The sequence below is a fragment of the Sycon ciliatum genome, chromosome 9 (assembly GCF_964019385.1).
Source record: "Sycon ciliatum chromosome 9, ocSycCili1.1, whole genome shotgun sequence".
Lineage (NCBI taxonomy): Eukaryota > Metazoa > Porifera > Calcarea > Leucosolenida > Sycettidae > Sycon > Sycon ciliatum.
Window position 1 is genome coordinate 17,868,488 of NC_088651.1, and position 23,323 is coordinate 17,891,810.

Consider the following 23,323-nt stretch of genomic DNA (forward strand, 5'->3'; position numbering starts at 1 on the left):
GGTTGCTCTTGGTTATGCTCAATACTTGAGTGACGACACCCTCTGAAGATAGTCGCGAGAAGGCCTTCTGGTGAATTTAACCACAAACACACACACGCACGCACCCACGCACGCATGCACACATACACACACACACGCACACACACACGCGGTTTTAGTAACAATGAAAGAGGGAGACGGAAGAATTGGAATCAAAGAGGGGAAGACAGAGAGGGATAAAATGTACGAGGTATATTAAAGGGAATAACGAAACACGGGGAGTTGAAATCTAAACAAATTGATTATCCTAAACCGCGTAATTGAACATCCATTTGAATAATTAGAGAGAAAAAGGTAGAATGTACTTCGAGGAATGAAGCAGAAAGAGCTGGGGCCAAAATGTGTTAATGAGTAATGGGAAGGAAACAAATGGGAAAATGAGGAGAAGAGATGAGAGGTGGAGACTTATCATTGAATATTGATTGTTCATTGAGCCCCGTAAGAAATGTCTTGATGTTCAGTTTCGGCAAGATCGTCCAGTGAAAATGTCAAGAGTGATTTGTGTGTGTGTATGTTCGTTTGTGTGTGTGTGTGTGTGTGTGTGTGTGTGTGTGTGTGTGTGCGTATGTGCGTGGGTGTGTGCTCGAGTGTTTGTATGTATGTACTGGCATGGATGAGTATGTGTGTGTGTCTGCGTGTGTGTGTGTGGTTGGCGTTCTTCTGGAGCAGCTTCGTGACATCGTTCAAGATCGACAGGGATGGCGGGTCACCTGCCATGACGCTGTCGACCCTATTGTCCAGTCCCCCATGGAGCCTGTGGTGAAGCCCCTTATCTGTGGCACTTGTGCGCGCAGTTTTCGTCGGCCACAGGATATTGCGAGGCACAAGTGTAACGCTGTTCGCGCGGCCCGCGCGCGCTGAGTATGGCGTTCCCCACCCGGTGCACAACAAGTCTCTTGGCCTGCCCCGTATAGGGCCACATAGCCAGTCACGGCAGTGGAAGAAGGAAGGAAGGAAGAGGTGTGTGTTGCTATTCCTAACCCAACTTGTTCACGTTCCCACCCTAAATCAGGGCAGTTGTCAGTGCAAGTGTTAGTGTAAGTGCAAGTGCAAGTGTGCATGTGTGCATGTGTGGATGAGTGCATGCGAGCAAGCGTGTTAGAGTTGGGGGGGGGGGGGGTTGGGGGGTGGGGTGAGAGACAAAAGGTGAAATGCACCATGCAAAACTTCCCTGCATTACAGTCAATGGGAGGATAAAGGTTAATTAACCTAGAAATCAGGGAGTGGAAATGCACGTAACGTGAAACTAAAAACTGTGTTAATATGGTTTGGTACTAATTGATGGTACCATACACTCCATCGTCCTCCTCTTTGACAGAACTGAAGCTACGCTCGATGAATTCCTCTTGAGCCTCATTTGGCTCTGGTAGGTCTGCATATATATCATCTACTGATGTAGTGGACGTCGGGATGTTTCTAACTGGCAATGGCTGTAGCTGCTTCATTTCGTTAGATATTGGGGCTGGCGTCTTTTTGCCAACAGCGGCACTGAAGCCTGCAGCACTAGACGAAGCTCTCGACACAGTGCTTCCTGGAGGTTTTGTGTCGCCTTGGGGTACTGCCGAAATCAAACTGTTCGCGCCTGCATGAGATGAGGTGCGTTGACGTTGAACAGGTACGTTTCCTGTCGACACCTGACCCTGGCCATCACTGAGAGCTAGGCACGCATTAGATGGCTGCAGAGACTTGTCAGATGTGGGATATTGATCAGGTAAGTTTCCAGGTGCATCACCAAAATTGGAACTCTTTCTAGTTGCTGTTGCTGAAACATTTGGAGTCTGATTAGGTCCCATGTTCAGAGTTTCCTCCGCCTTGCCACCATCTTGCTGTGAATTGACCCCTGAGGCCTGAAATGAATCCCTCGTTGATACCTCGGTGCAGGACAGTTCAGCACTAACACGACGAGAACCATTTGGTGATGGTGCGTTTCCATAGGTCAAGTCGTCGGTAGCCGCTTCTTCGGACAACCCTGCTGGGGTACTGGCGTTACCGCTAGCATTGGGAGTTTCATAGGTCATGTCTTCGGTAGCCGCTTCTTCGGACAAGCCTGCTGAGGTACTGGCGTTACCGCTAACATTGGGAGTTTCATAGGTTGATAAGTGGTGAATATCTAGGCCATTTCCAGCATTACTTTCTCCCATCTGAAAACGTGCGCAATTGTCCTCAGAGAAAGTCACTGTGGAAATGCCACCGGCACAGAAGTCTACACTGTTCGCGAATGAGGTCTGGAGCGAGTTTCCATTGGCCTGGCCTGATTCCCTGTTGTCGTTGCCAACCAAACTGTTGTTCCGTGAGGCCTCGCGCGACTCTGCATTTCCATATATATACTCAGTGTCGGCAGGATCAGTGGAACTCTGTCCAAACACTGTTGTCAGAACATGAGAGTTCAATTTTAGTTCCTTGTTCAGATTGTCGTATGCAAGAATACTGTTGCCTGTAATCGAATGGTCTGGTTTCAGGGGTGACAAGTTCCCGGACGATTTCAGTGCCATGTTGAAATTGACGGCTTGGCCAATTTCACAGCATGATACCCTTGGAGAATCCGCATTGCCATACATACACATGCTGCTCTTGCGCGATCCAGGGCAAGAATCGCCGTTGCCGTAGGTTGTGTCGAGATCTTCCAGTGTTGCCAAGCCAGTGTCAACTAGTTTCTGCTGGGTACTTTGTGTTGTTTTGTTTTGGTCGGCAACCTCATAAATGTCATTGCATAGACCTTGCACACCTGCTTCCTCATAGACATCATTTCCATCTTTAGCAGGCAACATAGTATCAGTACTGTAAGATGATGTTTCAGAGTATTTATTCGCAAGATTATGATATACACGGCTTCGAGGGTCCTGAGGGCTTGGTTGTCCCTTCTTCGCCGGCTCTCGGTTCATATACGTTCCACCTTGCTGTTCAGAAACATGACCAGTTAGTTCACTTCCAGATTGGCCAGGATTGTAGATACCCTTGAGGGGCATAGCGACACAACTTTCTTCTGGTCCTTCAGGCTGCTCTTTGCCCAACCCAATGTCATATGCTGTAATGAAGAATCACAAGAGAAAAAATAGATTTTAAAATGGAAATTGAACTCGGTTGGTGATCCGATGTAATCATGGATAGAGAGAGAGAGAGAGAGAGAGAGAGAGAGAGAGAGAGAGAGAGAGAGAGAGAGAAAGAGAGAGAGAGAGAGAGAGAGAGAGAGAGAGAGAGAGAGAGAAAGAGAGAGAGAAAGAGCGAGAGAGAGAGAGAGTTAGAGAGAGAGAGAGAGAGAGAGAGAGAGAGAGAGAGAGAGAGAGAGAGAGAGAGAGAGAGAGAGAAAGAGAGAGAGAAAAAGGGAGGGAGAGAGAGAGAGTTAGAGAGAGAGAGAGAGAGAGAGAGAGAGAGAGAGAGAGAGAGAGAGAGAGAGAGAGAGAGAGAGAGAGAGAGAGAGAGAGAGAGAGAGAGAGAGAGAGAGAGAGAGAGAGAGAGAGAGAGAGAGAGAGAGAGAGGGGGGAAGAGCATGTGGGGAAGCCGAACGAATTCAACAATGCTGCCGGTGAGGTAGGGAGAGAGAAAAAGAGAAAGATTTGCAACCAAATATCCTCACTGTGTTGATGTCTGATGATTAAAAGAAGAAGAAACAAAAGGGCTGGACAGTGTCTGTGTAATAAACTGGAGGATGCGATCTTCGCTACACAACGGAAGTTTAGTCCAAAAATGGGAAAAGGAAAAACTACGGCAGCAAACATTACTTACATGAAGTGAGCAACTTTGCGTTTTGCTGCCGTTGATAAACGAGAACAGCAGCGGCAACAACCGCCCCTCCAACACCCAGTATAGTAACGGACACCAAAACTGCAGTTGAACTCTTGGAACCAGAGCCAGTTTCTCCCGAACCTGCAGGTTCCAAAGAACACAATGCAATGCAAAACCACTCTTTTTTCCGTCAGATTTTTACAATTTTCAACTCCCTGAACATTATGAACAGACATATTGACTCGATTATTGAAAAAGATTTTATATGGAATCGATTGTCGTAAAGTTTGTTGCACACGCTCGTGTCGCAGCAAACACCCACCCCAGCTGGCCCTTTCTATTTTCGTCTTGTTCAAGTCAAAAAAGCTGCACAAAGCTGTCATGAAGTTGCTATAATAAATATTATACCGCTTGCATGTCTTCATTTCTGTACATTTCCCCATATAATTTCCTTCATCTTTCTGTGAGAAACGGACCTATGGGCCGGTGAGAAGGCAATCATGCCTGTGCAATTAGTGAAGTAAAATAGAAGTCAACAGCAACGGCAGCAACATGAAGATTGAATGTGCATGAAAACAACCGTACTGTCTACGAATTGCTTATGTCTTGTCAGGAGGCCCTGCACAAGAAATAGACCACTTGCCCTTTGTGCAGATCCACGAAATCCCGTAGAATCCCATAGACCCTGTAGGGTGTTCATTGTGTGCTATGCATGCTCATTCGACCTTTTTAGCGTCATAATTCAATGACCAGCAATCGCTTTTCCAGCGTCTTCACTTTGGTTAGAACTAATGACTAGCTACCACCGTTAGGCGCTGCATCTGCCGCTAGGGTTTACCGGGTGTTAGCGGCCGTCGTGAGTTCCCTTCGGGAACGGACACGATCATTTACTTTTGTTTAATGACTAGCTAGATCTTTGTCAGCAAAAGGTTTTCGAATGAATTGCCTTCAGGCCCCATTTCTTAGTGGAAATGGCAGAAAACACAATAGGGTCCTGCACATTCAATACCCTACCACGTCTACGGGATTCTGCGGGATTTCCTGGATCTGTACAAAGGGCAAGTGGTACATTGTCATTATCCTGCATCAAACTACCACTACAGTCGAGATTTCTCTTTATTCGAAATGAGTCGTCTTTGTGTGAGTTTGCACGCCATTTGTAGAGCCTCAAAACAAGGCGGACTCAAACATACCAACATTCTGCAGCTGTTGCACTACCGATGTTGGGATGGTAGTTCTGAAACTTCTGTAACTGAGTCAGTACCCTCGACTAGTCCCCGCCAACTAGTCAGCACAGCCTCGGCCACACGCTCACTTGTGCTCTGTACCCCGCCTTGACGGAGAACCGGGTGAACAACCAGTCGAACAGCTGCAAGTCTCGACACCACGCTGACCGTCACTCAGCTCTCAACCATCGCTCCATTCCCTTCTGCGGTCCACTTGATTGTTAAAGGAGAATTTTTTACTTATCTTCTCTCGTTACGCACAATTATGTTGTTGTCGCGTTCTTAGGGAGCGGCTTATACAAATGCTGGATAATCTTGCTTGGCAATGCCAATGGGGAAGGAGCCTATACAGTCAGACCTCGCTTGACCGAAAACATTTCCTCAGAACAATAGCGGGATAGGCGAGGGAACGAAATAACCAATATAAAACACAATTTTTTCTCATCTTTTTCTATTTCTTGTTTTTCATTAGCTTTAGCATGTTCATTCACATTCTTCATCATTTGTGAGAACTAGACCTGGTCTAGTGAGAAGGCATTCTACTGCCTGTAATTCTGGTGAAGTAAAATAAAGTAACAATAACAACAACCGAATGCCCATACTTTATGCATGTGGCACATCATCAGGTGTAACATTGTGTGTACATGTACATGTGTACCGTGCAGTACAGTTGGCATGCATACCAGTACTCCGTAGAGCAAGCGAGAAAAAAATGGCAAGTAGCTTAGTGCTGTAAGCAGGCAGGCAGCAGCTCACTGAGTCATGCAAACCCTTTCTTTGGTTTTTGTAAAACTCCCGTTCTGGGGTCTGCTTGTCACTTGGATGCCAGATGTGACAGGAGTTTGTGTACACGTTTGAACCAGTTTGTACACAAATCCATTATGCCGGTATGCGGATCCTGGAGGTGGTTATGTTGCATGCCAGTCACGTATACTGAAAAATCAGTTACCAATGGTATTCTTCCGGATGGCGAGGGAACCGGGCAAACGAGGTCTGGCTGTATCTACAGTAATACAGCACAGTAGCAACTTTTTTATAGTCCACATTGCATTTGTACTTACTATTACTGTTGCAAATAGGCATTTGTAGAGTTCCATCGGCACTGCACATTGCTGTTGCAGATCCATTCATTCTATAACCAGTATTACACGTGTAGTTCACACGCTCAAGGTAGGACACCATGGCCTTGTCCGCAATGCCGTTCATGAGTATTTTCACTGTGCAAATAACCACTAACAGCGCAGAAACGAAGAAGGATGCTGGGAAAAGGAAGTGAAAACTGCCTCCCCTAGCGAGTCATGATAACAAGTGTTCTGCTCTATTTCGCACGCCCAAGTGTAAAACTTGTCTAAAATAAAGGTAATTCCATTATCATGGGAAGCTATAGGGTGGAGATAGCGAGCAGTGGATGGTTAATGAACAGCCCAGCTAAGAATTATTTTTCTGGTCAACAAGTTGCTTTGATCAGGGATAGGATGCAGTAGTGATTGGTGTGAAACATCATCGTGTCTGACAGACCGAAGCTGATTCCCTATCCCGACCCGATGATTTTCTTCTTCAATTTATCATACCTAGTTTGGGTCTCCTTTATGAGCATAATATGTGTGCAAGCCGATCTCTCCGATTGCGCTCAAAGTTTGCAGGAAGATTCCCTTTGGAGTCTAGATCGACTGTGCAAAGCCCGAGAATAAGTTTCTGAAGGGAACCTTGAACCTTGCCTGAATGCGGGCAGGGCGATAGTGCGGGTTCGAATCCTAGGTCATGTCTTGAAAAAAAAACCCTTGGCCAGCAATCGAGGCCATCTGAGAGTTGTAATTTTTGTTCTCCTCTGAGGTGTGATTTTTGGCGTGCTGGGCCAAGCACAAGGAAGCCATCTGCCAAAAAATGAAGAAAACGGTTGTTGTTTGATCCTTTGTAGCTAGTCGAAGGAAGTTGCTGTTTGGAGCAGAAACGCTGAAATTGACTATTTTCTGCATGTACTCATGCATGTACTCATGTACTCAGGCATGCAGTCTCATTCGTATTTCAGCTCCTTTTCTGGAATGGATGCTGCTCTGGGCCCCTTGGTGAACATTTCCTGCGCTCGTGGAGCAGTTGAGAAGGACCACTGGTATGTCTGGTTCCTGGTTTGAAAGTGGAGAGTCGACTTTTGTGCCTTGAAAAAGGAGTAGAGAGTGATAAAGGTACGTCTGTAGCTTATTTTGACTGCTGCTTGTACATTTTTGATCGTGATAGAAAGTCTCAGACCAAAGTCAGCGCGAAGATAGCCGTACAGTTTTTTTGTGGATTTTTAGTTGTTCCGTCTCGTATCTATGTCAGTATCTTGATGGTGAAGTGAACAGGGTGATTTTCTTCCTCTGGGCTTCGTTCGGCCGACTTTGCTTCGTCCTCGTTGAAAAGTGATGCTGAAAAAAGGTCGATTAGCATAATTATGTTGATTTTGAATGTACATGTAAGTGATGAAACATTTATAACATCCTTTTGCTTTTTTTGCCTAGGTCATGAAGATGGTGGACGGTGTTATATTACCCTCGAATGCAAAGAGAAAGTTTATTTCTTTCGCTCAGGGCCCTACTCTATGCTTTTCTGCCTAGCTCTTCGAACAGATGGAAATGTTCTGCAATACAATGATGTAGCAGATCAGTTCATTGTGGTATGGTTGGGCATTGTAGCCGTCATGGTCGATGTAAAACACTATAAGACTGCAACGAAGTTGGCGCCAAAGAGAAAGCTTGTATAACTCAATACTTTCTGCAATTACTTTTGCCTAACTCATATTGAAACTGATTGAAACGTTTTTGCAATACAATGATGTAGCCAATCAATGGAAAAACACATTGCCTGCAGTTCTAATAACATGCATGGTGAGCTAGGCAAAACAAGCCCTGAGATTCCAAGCTCTCTACTTTATGGATCTAGAAATGAGTCACACCACAGGGTACAAAAACAAGATACGAACAAAACTCCATCAAACCAACATTCCTCATCTTAGAAGAGTTCCTGGAGCAGTACCGCTTAGCATCCTAGGATACGAGGGCCATCGCCCCTTTACACCCCAAATGATCATCTTGATAATATCCAGTGTACAAGCGCCGATAAAACTATGAGCTACGTCTCCAATTAGCAAGAACTATACACCGGCAGATAGTAGAGCACATCTTCTTTCTAGCACTGGGGACATGTCCCCCATCTTTGTTCTTGGGTTATCTTGAAATAAACTTTTTGACTTTTTCCTTTCCACCATGCTGAAATACGGCCAAAGTCATACTTGCGCAGGAAAGCTCACCACTGCACCCCTCCCCCCTTCGCGACGTCTCCTCAGTAATTTCTACTCCCACACTACCCAATGCTGCAGAACAAAGTGTATTGTTGACTCTGACAAGGATAAGCATCGGTGATCACTTGTCACTCAAGACGAGAAGCTTCTCCTTGCAACCGTTGAGTCCTGATTCCTGATGACGAAAAGTATGTTGTTACTCCGAGTTTCACAAACTAAGTGATCACCAGAAAACAAGCATAGCTTTCTGTATAGTTTACATCATTTGCACTTACTGTTGCAAGTAGGCATTTGTATTTGTAGAGTTCCATCAGCACTGCACATTGCTGTTGCAGATCCATTCATTCTATAACCAGTATTACACGTGTAATTCACACTCTGAAGATAGGACACCATTGTCTTGTCTGCATTGCCATTCAGGAGTGTTGGCACTGTGCAATTTACGACTGGAAGAACAAGAACAAAGACAAAATTGATGTTGGAGAAAGGACGCTTGGAATGAAAAAAAGGGTACAAGATTAAAAGGGTGGTAAACAATAATTCTGTGAAACCAGCTCTAGATGAATTACTCTGTCTCAACTACAGTAAAACCTGTGACTAACGACCACCCCTTGGTGCCAGGAAAAGCGGTCTTCAGTAGCACGTGGTGTTTAGTTCGAGGTTTGCACCCCGCGACCATATATGTATCCCATTATATGATAGGTATGTCAAAATGCAGCTAATACCTCCAGGACTTGCGCAACACCATTCTTATTTCAGGCCCAACAACAGACAGACAGACAGACAGACAGACAGACAGACAGACAGACAGACAGACCGACAGACAGACAGACAGACAGACAGAGAGCGAGAGAGAGAGAGAGAGAGAGAGAGAGAGAGAGAGAGAGAGAGAGAGGGAGAGAGAGAGAGAGAGAGAGAGAGAGAGAGAGATAGAGAGAGATAGAGAAGATTAATTTTTGGCAGACATCAAATTCAGCTGCTTCTTCTGAAACCAGGAGTCAAACGTTCCCTGTGGAAGTTTCGTTTTGCGCTGAGCTTCAAATTTGTCCATGCGATTAATTGTACCGACTGTCCTTGTGACTTCTCGATTGCTTGAACGCGATCCTTCAGCATCAGGACCTTGTACTTCTGCTTTGTTTCTGGATTCATTGATGTCATCGATGATTCGCCTGTATGATTGGGGTGACAGAGCCGCTCAGTCTTCTTTTCTCCTCCAAGTAGTAACATCGATCAGAGAGAGAGCATTCGATGCGCTCTCCAAGACGTTCCCTATCATATTTATTCCTGAGAGCGCTGGAAAATTATTTCACAAGTGTTGTGCAGTCCACACCGACTCCACAGTCAAAATGACGTTCCCTATCACATTTATTCCTGAGAGCGCTGGAAAATTATTTCACAAGTGTTGTGCAGTCCACACCGACTCCACAGTCAAAATGACCTGCGTGTATTTTATTTGTTCAGCTTTAGTATCGAACGATTCCTTTCTATTCAGGACCATGGAAAACCAGCAAAATTTCAAGAAGGAGCTTCGAGCAATATTCGATTTCCTACATCGCGCTCGCTAGTTACGGGTCAAAAATCGTCTTTGGGACAAGAAAACACGGTCGCTGGTCGCGTTCAGCAGGTAGTCGCTAGTCATAGTGCATATGTGAATGTGAGAACGTCCGTACCTGACAAAGTGGTCTGTAGTACCAGGCTGATCGCTAGTCACGGTGGTCTTTAGTTACAGGTTTTACTGTATTGGCAAATGATACCTATATATTTTTGAATGAGTTACACTCGATACTGTCGATTGCCACAGGCTACTGTCCGTAAAGGCTTCTATTGTTGAACCTGACGACTTACACCTGATCCACAATCTACTGCTTTCGACAACTGTGGTCGTCAAGTTGGAGGGATCGACCTCTCAGCGCCTGAGCAGCACCGTTGGCTAAACCACAGGGTGATGGACTCAGTCCAATATTGTTTCTGTGTTATCTCGAAGCAGCTATGAAGCAGTGCTGTCAGCAGCTGCCAGCAAAACGGATCAGTGATGGTGACATTCCGAGTGAGACCGGCTACGCCGGCGACGTTGTGCTATACAAGACGAGAAACATTGGTTGTGCGATTCTCTTCCATTCATCAAGGACGTATTTGATAGCTAATCGCTAACCCTGAACACGAAGAAAACAGAGTGCATTCAGCTAACCCATGATGATGACACTTGGCCATCCTCTCACCAGCTCGGATCACTCCTAGGCGACAAGGAGGATTGTGAGCGATGAATGAGGTTGGCATCAACTGCCAGGGACGTGTCGCACAGGAATGCGCCAGGCTTTTCGACTCGACACGACCTGGACGAGCTGTCCATTATGGCCCCGGATCGAGAAGCTTGAAGAGACTTTTAATCACGGAGTGAAGAGCGCGTACGGGGCGATCTCTAGGCGATGAACAGCAGCTGAACCATGTGTTGCACAGTAATATTATACTTATTGTATAAATGGATATTGTACGCCATCTGTGACATGTTTTTATTATTGTACTGCACTGCGATCCATCAACAACGACCTGAAAAATTCCAGATCCACAAACTCCCTCACATCACACGAGGATCTAGTTGCACTGAGGCAGCTCGCCCAGGATCGTCGAAAGTGGAAGGAACTAATGTGTGCTGTGTGTAATGGCTGAAGTTATACAATTACACTAGATACCCTTAACAATAATAACGGATACAATTACACTAGATACTAGATACTCGGTACTCTAGATACTAGATACTCTAACAATTTTATCAAACATTATGATAATTACCACATCAAATGCTGCGGAGACCTATCCAGAATCGGCAATATGCTGGCCCTGGCCTGGAGATCTGCAACTATAATCAGCTTCTACTTTGCAACACTAACGAATTAGTCCCCTTTGTCGATTGATGGATCAATCGGTAGATTCGGCTCTGTTTTTCTTTCCTTTCTTTTTTGTTTTGAATTGTACGTTGAACTCATTGGATTTCTTTGTATTCTGTATCTCGTTATCGTTATATTTCCCTCTAGCCCTCTCGCTAAGGATGAGCTTTCTTTTTTATGGCAGCTTAAGCGAAGGCTATATACCTGCTTTATGCAGGTTGATGCCAACGCGAACAAGCAAAATAATAATAATAATAATAATAACTGCACAAAAGCAGAAGAGAACAGAGACAGCTGGCTAGGTCATTGTTGCCTGTAATGCTCCATCCTTGTGGTGTTGAGCACTCTAGGCAATCTGGAAACTATCGCTTTTTGCATTATTGTACTCCAAGGTATGAGGGGGCGGGGGGGGGGGGGCAATGGTGAGAGATGTTTGGAACACATATCTTTGAAAAAGTGGTGTCTATTCCAGGAATGAAACCAACTCACTGTTACAGACAGGTTTCAGCTCTGTCAAAGTTCCATTCTCATTGCAAGTTGCTTCTTCAGATCCATTTATACTGTAACCAGTGTCACATGTGTAATTCACTTGTTGAAGGTATGACAGAACTTTCTTGTCACCACGGCCATGGGCGATAGTTGGCGCAGTACAATTGACAACTAGAACGAGATAAAGACATAAATTGTGCGAGACAGGTGGAGAAAAGAAGAAGATGAATGGTCGCAGAAACAGCTTGCTGCATTATGCAAGACAATGAACTTAAAGCTTTTTTAATTCCAGCACTCTACACACATCTGCCATTTCTTCAGCCCCAGCTCCCTCCTCTGGCAGGAGCTGCCAGATAACCCTGCACAAGATGGCAGTCTTAGCAGTTGGAAGGCCACAATCAGCTGCTCAGCATTCCCCTCCATCCATGCTCCAACACTGCGCTACTACTAACCTTCCCATACGGCTTCGTGCCTACCTGGAATTCCCTACCATCTGCAGTTCTCAGCAAAACACCGTGCCACAGCTACCAGCGCAAACGTGGAGGTCGTCAAGTTCACAGTTTGAGCAAAAAACATGGTGATGGCCAAATCGTGTCGTGGCAACTTGTAATGGCTGCGGAACAAAAGCTGGTGGAGGCGAAAGTCAGCGAGAATGGCGACTCGACGTCTTCGACCAGTAAGTCGTCATCAGATTCAGACAAATACTGAAGCTGGACCGATTTGAAACGAGCTGTGTGACATATGTAAATAACTGTCTCTCATATGCTGCTTTGTTTTCCACTTTGCAAAGCGTGTTGGTAGCCGTAGAATGCTTTGCACTGAACTGTAAAAATTAGGGGTGAAAGTTGGCACTGAGATCCAGTGTTCGAGGACTCTGATTTTCTCTGTCAAGTCAAGTGGGCGGAATGGAGCGAGCTCCAGTGTGGAGAGCAAACCTTTTTTTACTAATCATCGCCGAAGTCGCAACCACTATTTCGTACTGTTGTGCCCAGCGCGGGCTTGCGACTAGTTGGTTTGGAGGTGACAGCGTTGTGAATGACTGAGGGTTCTGAGAATGTCTAGAACGTCTGTTCTCATCGTCCAGGAGCAACACTGACTCACGCTGCTATCTGTTGTTCACGAGGTGTTTGTCGCGCTGGAAACGATGCATCTCTGTAAGTTTGTATCCCAGGTGATGTTTGTGCCTGGAGAGCACTATATAAGTGGTGCTCTTCAGGCACAATCTTCCTCAGCCTATTCAAGCTCAACTGATGAGCGTTGATTTCCGCGAAACACTGTGTGTTTCGTAGTGAGTGGTGGTTTCTTGCAAGTTTGCCGAGTCGAAGGCTCGATGGACTTCTTGTGTGCTCTGGATGGCAGTCGTGAGTCTGTCAAGTGTAAAGTCAAGTCGGCGGAATAGCGCTCCGGTGTGGGGAGCAAACATTTTCCTGCAAATCTTCGCCGAAGTCGCAACCACTATTTCGAAATATTTACCATACCTATGGCGAAAAAAGAAGAAGGATAAAATAATACGAGTTATGGCTAACTGTCCACCAACGTAACCAGATCTTATACAGTCAGCAAGTGCGACAAAAATGGCACAAAACTGGCAAGGAGGACTGAGACATTCGGCGACATGACAAGTAGCTCCAACACTTCTCCAAGGCACATACCAACAAACTTCCAAATTGGAAGGCTCAGGTTTAGAAAGGTCCAAGAGGGGAAGGAAAGCGCAACGAAGAAAAGCACGAGCTACGCATCACGGCAACGAAGAAGAGCACGAGGCACGCATCACGGCAACAAATAATGCCGAAAGCTACTGGATGATGACGAAGCTAGTAAGACTATTAGACATGCCGGCCTTACTACAATTCGACTTGTCAGTTTTGTGCCATTTTGTCACGCTCGCTGACTGTATCTCTTAATTTGCTAAATCCTATATATAGGATTTTGGTCATATTTTTCAACTCAAAATGGGTGTGGCATGAGAATAGCAAAAAGTATGTGACCAATTCTTCCTTGCTAGGTCTTATTAGATATCGAGAGTTGAACAAAATAATTTTTTAAAACACTAACATCTCAGGCTCATCTCCTTGCCCAGTATTACTAAGGCCTGTGCCCTATTTTTCGAATCCTATATATAGGATTTGAGATTCTATTGGACCTTGTTTTATCCTTAAAACTGGTAGTTTCATGACGGCATGTGCGATATGTCGTCATGAAGCCACCCCGTACCACACCTGCAATGTTCTTCTGCACATTCACTGCTTCAGTCCTTTCCATGACAGCAGCTGAACAATTATGCTCAAATTTCCAATTATTGCGGAAAATAGGTATTCATCAGAAATATTATCACCCTATGAATCTAAAATGTAAACATTCATGCCTCAAACATATTTACAACTACCATGAAAACCATTATGCTGTTATTATTGGTCGTGATGACCAATAACAATGGCATAAAAGGCACACATTTTCAAATCCTATATATAGGATTTTCGGCCAGCAAATTAAGAGATAAGATCTGGTTACGCTGGTGGACAGTTAGTCGTAACTCGTAACATTTTGTCCTTCTTCTTTTTTCACCATAATTTAACCCTTTCACTCTTGACCGGCTAAGCTTTCAGCGCACCTACTTTCCTTTCAAACCATGCATGCACGTCGCCGAGCAAAGTGTTTCGCCATTTTCGCATTGATTGATACATTTTAGAACACGTTAGAATACGATCTATAGCTTGTTGGAAAGGCCTGAGCCAAGTGAAGACTTCCTGGCAGTTCTGTGCTCCATAGGCATTCCAAGGCCACTTATATGTGCTCTAGAAGATGCCCTTACATGTCTCAGAATCGCCAAACAGCTTCATAATACATGTCCGTTCGCCATCTCTCTCAAACTAAACGAAACTGCACGATTCAAACTTTGCTGCAAAGCTGAGATCCAAGCGCTTTGTTTGAACCCCAACACCCATGCGCTGTAGCAAAGGGAAATCTCCTAGAAAAAGTGAGTCGCGAACAAAAAGTTTGAACTGATGGCCAGAAAGCGTACTTTTATTTTTTTGCAATTCTACCCCTCACCGGTCACTCAAACCTAGTCCTATCGCGCAGAACTTCACTGGAACGCTGAGCTCAACACCTTTCCAACGATATATCGCTTGTGAAAATCGGTCGCCGTTGACATTAGTTACGACAGTTTGTCCAGTGATATATGCACTCGTACTATTGCGTGGGCTGTGGAGCGAAATATCTCCTCACCCGCCGCTCAGCCACACTTTGCAGAGCGAGATATCTCGTCGTTAGCACTGAAAGTAATTTACATTACTTAGTTTCCATTTCCTTGGTCTTTCTCTTTTGTATAGTTTACATTATTTTCTACTTACTGTTGCAAATAGGTAGTTGTAGAGTTCCATCAGCACTGCACATTGCTGTTGCAGATCCATTCATTCTATAACCAGTATTACACGTGTAGTTCACACTCTGAAGATATGACACCGTTTTATTGTCTGAATTGCCATTCATGAGTGTTGGCACTGTACAATTTAAAACTAGCAGAACAAGAATAAAGAAGGACATTAGAGAACGGAAGTGACATGCTGTCCGTCCTGAACTGCAATGATTGTATTTGTATGTATGAGACCCAAGCACCCAGCAGACATAGTGAGTTGGTCTGTGTCCATGAATGAGAGATGATGGGTGATGTCAAGTGTAGTCCTGGATAAACAGACTGAAGATAACCGTCTACCCATACCAGATATTTGTCTTCTTGCATCTTGACTACGTTCTTCCTTGGGTTTTAACTACACGTTTGCAGGCACTTGACAACACTCAAGAAAGCACTGCCTTTTCCCGGTTTGGGGAATTATGGTTGTGGTCATAGATGTGTGTGTTAGGCCCACAAGTAATTACAATTTGGGCCATCCAAAGCAAAAACAGACCTAACGGGTCAAATTTTGGAAAATTGTTTTTGATTTGAATTTGTTTATATGGACATAGTGAACCTCTGTACAAAATTTCAGGCTGATACGACACATAAATCATGCTTAAATTCACTGTATTATGTCTTGGGGTCCATATTCTACTATCGCAAACAGTATTTTCATCTTTCACCGTTGTTTGTTCCACATACACGTTGTTTTCTAAGCCCAGGTTGCTTCTTTGCCTTGGGTAAGGTAGGGCAGTACTTCCTTGTAGAGGTAGGAGCAGCGCTGTTGCGACGATCCACCGGGCGCAAGGATGGCAGGGCGACAAGCTGGAACGCCAGCATTGGCTTTCAATAAGTTTTTCTTAAATTCAGGACCATCGCAGATCTCGCGCACCCACACTGTTCCCTTCTCACCCGATGCTGAGAATCGGAAATGCTGATATTGAGTGATGCTTCGGAGAGGTAGGAAGCTCTCACTGAGATGCGAATCCCACTCCCTCCAAGACCAGGTGAACCGCTGCGCAACGTTGGGACCGCAGGAAGAATTGATGACGTCTTCCAAGTCATCTGCAGTGTCAACGACGCTGGTACGGAATTTTTGCTTGATAAGACCAAACCTGCCGTCAACGACACAACGAGTGTGGCCCACCTTCATGAAAGAAAGCTCAACAGAATCGAAAATTTTGTTGCCGACAAGCCAAGAGAGGTAAGCTAGAACAGTCTTGTTCTTGTTTTGCCCAACACAGTTGTCAGCATGCAGGTGAAGGCTTCTTTCATTCCTGGACAATTTCGTGTCAATGTTATGGTCCAGCATGCTGACAGGTGCATTGGGCCCATGAGCGTGCTTGCCGTCTGCTCCAATGCACTCACCCTCGTGGAACATGTAGTTCGTTTGTCTTTTGCAGCCTGCGTCCGATATTCCAAAGAGTTGGCAACGAAACCCAACTTTGAAATACAAAGGTCCCACCTGCCGAAAGTGATAGGGTAGCTCAACTTGCTGCTCAAAGTCAAATGTTAGGTGAGTGAGCTCAGGTGCATCAGGATTATCTTCGTACTCAGCAGCAGCGGTCGACAGCATATCGTTGTAGTACTCGCGCTCATCTGTAGCTGTGGAGAGATGCATGTTGAGCTTCTTGGCAAAGTCTTGCATCTCCTCCTCCTTTTTGGCATGCTTGCATGAGTCACGCAAACGTTCACACATTGCACATACATCTGTTTGTGGCTTTATAAACTCCACATCAGAGCACTGATTGACCCAAGTCCTTCTGAAAACTTCATAGGACACTGCATAATCTTCCTCACACTCTGCATAACACTTGTACACAAGGAGCTTGGACAGTGATGCTGGCAGGTATGTTGGGGCTACTCCTGCTCTGCCCCGTGGTGCAGCTGGCTGTGGCATCCCATGGACGGGTGCATACTTCCTAATGAATGTCACAACACGTTCAGTAACATCCGCAGGAGTCACATTCACAGGCGATTTGCCAGCCAAGCCATGCAAGGGTAGTTCTGCTTTCGCATCTTCCACAATGCCCTGTAGCGACTTCAGCATGTAAGGACTGAGACCAAACACATCGAGCACCACAGACTGACAAACCTCAGATCCCAGCAGTGAATACGAATAGTGGTGTCGCGTGAAGGCAGGTTCAGAGCGAAGCGCAGTTGTCAGTACGCCCACGATGATTACTTTTTTCGCTTTCTTTCCCAGCTGCTTCGCGCTGAACATAAGCTCTTCCAGCAGCTTGGGCGACAGCGATTCGTAGTGGTTCTTGCCCTTACAGCTGCAGCCGGATGATTTCAGGTCTCGAATATCTGCAGCGATTAGGGCACGTTCTTGATCTGGTGATCCCTGCCCTGTCGCGCCGGCGCCGTCATCGCTGTCGGAAGCAGCGGAAAGTTCGCTGTGTACAGACTCACTGGAATCGCCGCTGAGGGTTTCTCCATAGTCGACGCGTTTTTTTCTGTAACTCGATGCTGCTATCACTGTCAGATGAGTCATCTGAGTGCTCCTCCGCGGAAGCTGGCTGCTGTACTTGACACTCAGCGGAGCTTGACTCGCCCGACTCGGAAATTTGATAGTAGCTCGCGTCAAGTGGCTCAAGTGCATTTCGCTCTTCCGCAGCCAGCCCAATGGGCTCCAAACTGCGACGACGACTCATTCTGCATGTGCACTTCACTCGATCCAACCAACTTGTGAGCTTTTCTCAAATCGTCTCCTTCAAAAGCTAGTCACCCACTCCCTTTCTTGTCGACGGCGAGGATGTAGTCAAAACAAATGTAATCTGATCGCTTCCAAGCCGCGCACGCTTTTCCAAAAACATTACGTCAACTTTGAAACGTCATAACTTGATAATTGATATCAAGGTCCTTAGGTCGTTTTCTGCTTTGCACGGCCCATACATATAATTCATTAGCTAAGTAGTGGTTGCGACTTCGGCGATGATTTGCAAGAAAGGGTTTGCTCCCCACACCGGAGCTCGCGCTATTCCGCCGACGTTACTTGACACTTGACTGACTCACGACTGTGAATTCCCCGAAACACTGTGTATTGAGCAGGGAGTAGTGCTTTCTTGCAGGTTTGCCGAGTCGAAGGTTCGATGGACTTCTCGTGTGCTCTGGATGGCAGTCGTGAGTCAGTCAAGTGTCAAGTAATGTTGGCGGAATAGCGTGAGCTCCGGTGTGGGGAGCAAACCCTTTCTTGCCAACTCATTAACTCAATTCATTAGCTGCATTATTCATTTGGTCTGGGTAGCTACTTGCGCGTCCATGTTTGCCATAGCTACCCAGGCCCATTATATTGCGTTGCTGCTCTCTCAACTCTCTCTCTTCAATAAACTCTCTTCAATAATCTCCCTCTTCAATAATCACCATGTAGTCGTTTCGTTCGTCTTGGTCTCTTGTCCTGTTTCTAATAAATGTCGTTCCACCAACCTACCTGCTCCCGTCGTTATTCTTTCGTTCGGACTCAACATGTGGAATACATATCTTTGAAAAATCAGTGTTCGTTCCCAGGAAATGGCTCAACTCACTATTACAGACAGGTTTCAGCTCCGTTAAAGTTCCATTCTCATTGCAAGTTGCTTCTTCAGATCCATTTATGCTATAACCAGCGTCACATGTGTAATTCACACGTTGAAGGTACGGCACAACTTTCTTGTCACCACGGCCATGGGCGACAGTTGGCACAGTACAATTGACAACTAGAAATGAGATGAAAATGAAGAATGCGGGGACAGAGAAAAGAAGCAGAAGGATGTTAGAAGAAACAGCTCGCCAGGTTAACGAAGGATTCAACAGGTTCAATGGGCACCGTATGCCCTCTACATGTCAAGTCAGCCCATATGAATGTCAGTGTGAGTGTGTGTGTGTGTGTGTGTGTGTGTGTGTGTGCGTGTGTGTGTGTGTGTGTGTGTGTATGTGTGTGTGTGTGTGTGTGGTATGTGCAGCGATTTCCATTCGATAGATTGCGGGTTCGATTCCCGACGATTATGGTCACACACGTCTTTCTTCTCTTTCTCAGACTCTTCCTGACTTTTCTTTCATTCTCCTGGGTGGTTACCAACAGCCAGTGCATGCCGGAGTATGTGGTGTGATGTGTGTGCGGGAAAAAAAAATGAAAAGACCAAAAATAGGGATTCACTGGCCAGAAAATGTCACTCCAAATAGCTGTATGGTGTAGACCAGGCTGAATAGTGACGGTCAATTCTTCAGCCTTGCAAGCTGTTGAATGGTGAAATCCCAGCACAAGTTGCTATGGCTTCTGCCGTAGCATTGCTATCATCGCCTCCGGCGATGGGTGTCAAAGGTCAAGGTGTGTGAATCTGTGTTTGTTTGCAGTTTGCTCCAACCGATGTCAACTATCAGTCTCTGAAATAGCCAGAATATAAAATGGCTGGTAAAATTAAGGGAACCAGAAAGAATTAATTACTCGCCATGCGTAAAGAGAGAGCCTTAAAGCTCAGGGCCCTACGCTACGCTTTTTTTCCTCTAGCTCAATATGAATGTTATTCAAATTGATGGAAACGTTTTTTGCAATACAATCATGTAGTCGACAAAGTAACGTATTTTGCATAGCGGCATAGATTGCGTAGATGAAGGCCTTATGCCTACGGACTGCCGTCACCACACACCGAACATGTTCGGGCATGCTCAGGTATTTTCTGCTGCTGACTGGATGCCTGTTCAGCAGTATCTTGTTGTGGACAGACCTTGTCACGAAATCGGCTAGTCTCTAAACGATGGAATATTTGCTCCGTTGTTTCTTGTTGTCAGCTTAGCCTTTCGCAAGCATAGCGACTGTCAAGGCGACGGAACCTCTCTTCTCCCATCTTCTACTCTCTGTGTAGTCATTCCTGCCGACGCCATCTGATCAAAGCTTCAACACTGTCTCCCTGTCATTTTTCTCTTCCTCATAGTTTTCCGTTAATGATCTCACCATTGCATTTATGCAACCGTGCCCAACACTGCGATCTACCCTATCCTTACATTCCCTGAAACGATCATCCATTTAGCCCAATCGATTACTCTTTATCATAACGATCGATTATTCGATTATAATCTTTAAGAGGCCGCACCTGGAATATGTAGTACGTAGAATGGCCAAAAGTGGAAATATGTACAACATTTTGCACACAAAAAGTGTTATGTATGCAGACGGGACGCGACCTTGACCTTCGAGCTTCATGCTCCAGCTTCGTTGTACTACACTAGTACTGTCACTAGGACTGTTTTTCGATTCTGACAGCATGTAACAAGGCGAGTCGCGCGTGCAGTGCGTAAGAAATTTAAAATTAAAAAAAAAAACGCAAAATAATCGTAATCGGTAATCTAAACGATTGCTCGATCGTTAGAGTTATCAAACGAGTACTCGATTATTCGGTATAATCGTTTCAGCCCTACTCCCAATACACTTCGCATACACACAGTCTTCCAAGTTGCTTCACGTCATGATCTTGTATTTGACAGACCTATTTGAGTAAGGTGGCCAGCTGTCTTTGATGGTACGATATGTGACATGTACTGGATACTGCCAGGTATGCCGACGTCGACAGGCCTAAAAAACGGAATTAAAGGGGAACTCCGATCCAAAATCACCCCCATTTTTTGTTGCGGAATCCATTAGAGTATGTCGTAAGTGGTAGAATGGCGAGAACCAGAAGCTTCTACGACAAGGATAACATACCTAAATTACCAATTGCGATTTTCCATATTTGGCACGAGGGGGCCCCCGCCCACCCTGTGACGTAGAACGTTCTCAGTGACCTCCAAATTTGTTTATTCAAATGGTAGACCTGCAGAAATTTTGAAAAAGGTATTCACTGTTTTTTCTTCAATCAATAACCCTTGTACTAGTATTCATTCGATCATCATGTTGGAGGAAGAGGAGACCACGGGAGGTGTGGAGGTGGACGCCACTTCGGATTCAACAACACCGAGGCCTTTTAGGTTCGAGCCGAAGCGCGCATCAGCGTCTGCGAGACTGTCTACAAGTAATATTTCTGAGACTACAAAACAGATGAACGTGAAGAGAACGCTTTGGTTGCAAGTGGTCGCGTGAGAAGCACTGCTTCATGCCGTTGCGGACAATGCAGCATGATGTGGAGCGAGGTCGAGTCGACTTGTTGCTGGGAGGTTCCTGCAGCTTTCAGTAAACGCGGCGAGCAGGAAGGACTGCAGTGCGTCATGCAGCACTCAGTGTTTGCTGTTGTTTGCCTGCAAAAATCAGTGCTCGAGGTCGCATTGCTTTCCTTTGAAGAATTTCCGGCAAGGTGTGGACCGTGGTCAAACAGGTGAGGATTCACTGAATCGGTTTCATTATTTCCTTTCTTTCCATGTTTCATGTACCGGTACAAAGTACTAGTAAATGGGAAGTGTTGTGCAATGATTTTGTGTAGAGTATTCAAATTCACCAACTTCCGTCACACAATCATGAAGTTCTATTGCACCCATGCCAATATAATTATACTGGTACACGATGTCTTTCATTCATACTATTCCTAGCACTGTAAGTGTTTCAACTGTGTGTAAAAGTGATGTAAATTTGAAAAAAGGCCAAAGTGTCTTTAGTATAGTCGCCCATAGAAATATTAATTCGAATCCGAAACTATTTACACTAAAACTATTTACTTTTATACAATCATGAAGACACTCGTGGTATGTGTATCTACATCTCTCCAACTGTTTTGTGCAGGATTTGGAGACATGTGGCGTATAGACAATACCCATGGTTCACCCATGGATACTTTGGACGCAAGCAGCAGCGTGTGATACCGTCTTGCGTGGTATCGAAGATAAAGCAGCTGTACCAGAAGCCAATGCAGATGCGCACTGGGGCTTTGAGGAAGCAGTTGGATATGATGATGATGATGATGATGATGATGATGATGATGATGATGATATTTGTAGTTCTATTGTTGACATCTTTTGTCTTTTCTTTGGGTTTTAAAAGGTTAACTTCATCCTCGTGTTCCTATTGCCTTGTATTGGAATTTGCCCATAAAAGTGGCTACGGTGTGATAATGCATTTCTATAAATTATTTCGTGTTTTAACATTATTTTCAGAAAATTGCTCTTACAATACCTTGCGTTTCATATTCATAATATTGTTGCCCGTAAAAGCGGCTTGGCCACATGATGATGATGATGATGATGATGATGATGTGTACGGGTGTCTTAAGTTTTTTATGTTTGTTCTTTTATTTTCCATTATGAGCCGGTCTTCTCCGATTGGTGGCCCCATGCCCCATGCTCATTGTGTTCAACTGCACTTTGCGTTCCTTTCTATATTGAGTTCTAGTGCACTTTGAGTTCATTTTCCTCTCTTTTTTCATTCTAATTGAATTTTGATGTATTGCGTTTTTGCTTGCCCGTACAAGAGGCTGTTCAAATGATGATGATGATGATGATGATGATGATGATGATGATGATCATCATCTTGCGTTTTATATTCATAATATTGTTGCCCGTAAAAGCGGCTTGGTCACATGATGATGATGATGATGATGATGATGATGATGAAGTACCCACTAGTAATGGGCATACTACGCACCCGTTTGTCTTTCTGCTTGCTGCGATGGGCAGTCACCTGCTTCCGCGGTTGCCGCGGTTCGTACGGCAAGAGGCGACAGCCGAACTCATTTCTGGCCCAGTGCCGCCAGGCGGAGTAGGGTGCTGCCTTTGGCCTCAACTTAATATAATGCTATTTTGGTTTTTTCCCCTTTTATTACTCTGTGTTCATTGCTTGTTTTTGTATTGATTTACTTCCTTGACTGCTTTTGTGTTTCATCATTTTCCGGTTGGTTTTGTGTTGATTTCCCCTGTTCACTTTACATATTGTAATGATATACATTTGCTTTGCCCGTAAAAGAGGCTTTTCTCATGATGATGATGATGATGATGATGATGATTTCCCCTGTTCACTTTACATATTGTAATGATATACATTTGCTTTGCCCGTAAAAGAGGCTTTTCTCATGATGATGATGATGATGATGATGATGATGATGATGATGATGATGATGATAATGCTTCTTGGCCTGGTTGACGTTCACATAATCATTGGTACATGTGCATGCAGAATGTAGAAAACAGTTGACAGACACGATTTATAACTATTCTTGACTCGGGCAATATTTGTGTTTTCGGGTGGGCGCATGCTTTGCACCAATGCAGCTGCATGAACAATCTGGTAAAGTTGACAGATACAATGGCACAAGACTGTACTGTGTTCGGGAGCATGGGGTTGTGCCGGTGCCGTGTGCCGTTGCGAATGCCGAGAATGGTTGTATGC

General features: G+C 45.0%; 1 protein-coding gene across 1 annotated transcript in view; it reads right to left on the reverse strand.

Moving 5' to 3' along the window:
* Nucleotides 1-1,159: 1,159 nt before the first annotated feature.
* The window catches only part of LOC135824313 (CUB and sushi domain-containing protein 3-like), a 42,666-nt gene continuing 20,502 nt past the window's right edge, over nt 1,160-23,323 (reverse strand). Inside the window, exons 10-16 of the mRNA XM_065337047.1 lie at nt 18,564-18,734; nt 14,993-15,157; nt 11,640-11,810; nt 8,541-8,711; nt 6,050-6,220; nt 3,763-3,903; nt 1,160-3,064 (exon numbers count right to left, since the gene is read on the reverse strand). Coding sequence (XP_065193119.1) covers nt 1,314-3,064; nt 3,763-3,903; nt 6,050-6,220; nt 8,541-8,711; nt 11,640-11,810; nt 14,993-15,157; nt 18,564-18,734 — 2,741 coding nt within the window. The 3' untranslated portion in view covers nt 1,160-1,313. The remainder of the gene's footprint in view (nt 3,065-3,762; nt 3,904-6,049; nt 6,221-8,540; nt 8,712-11,639; nt 11,811-14,992; nt 15,158-18,563; nt 18,735-23,323) is intronic.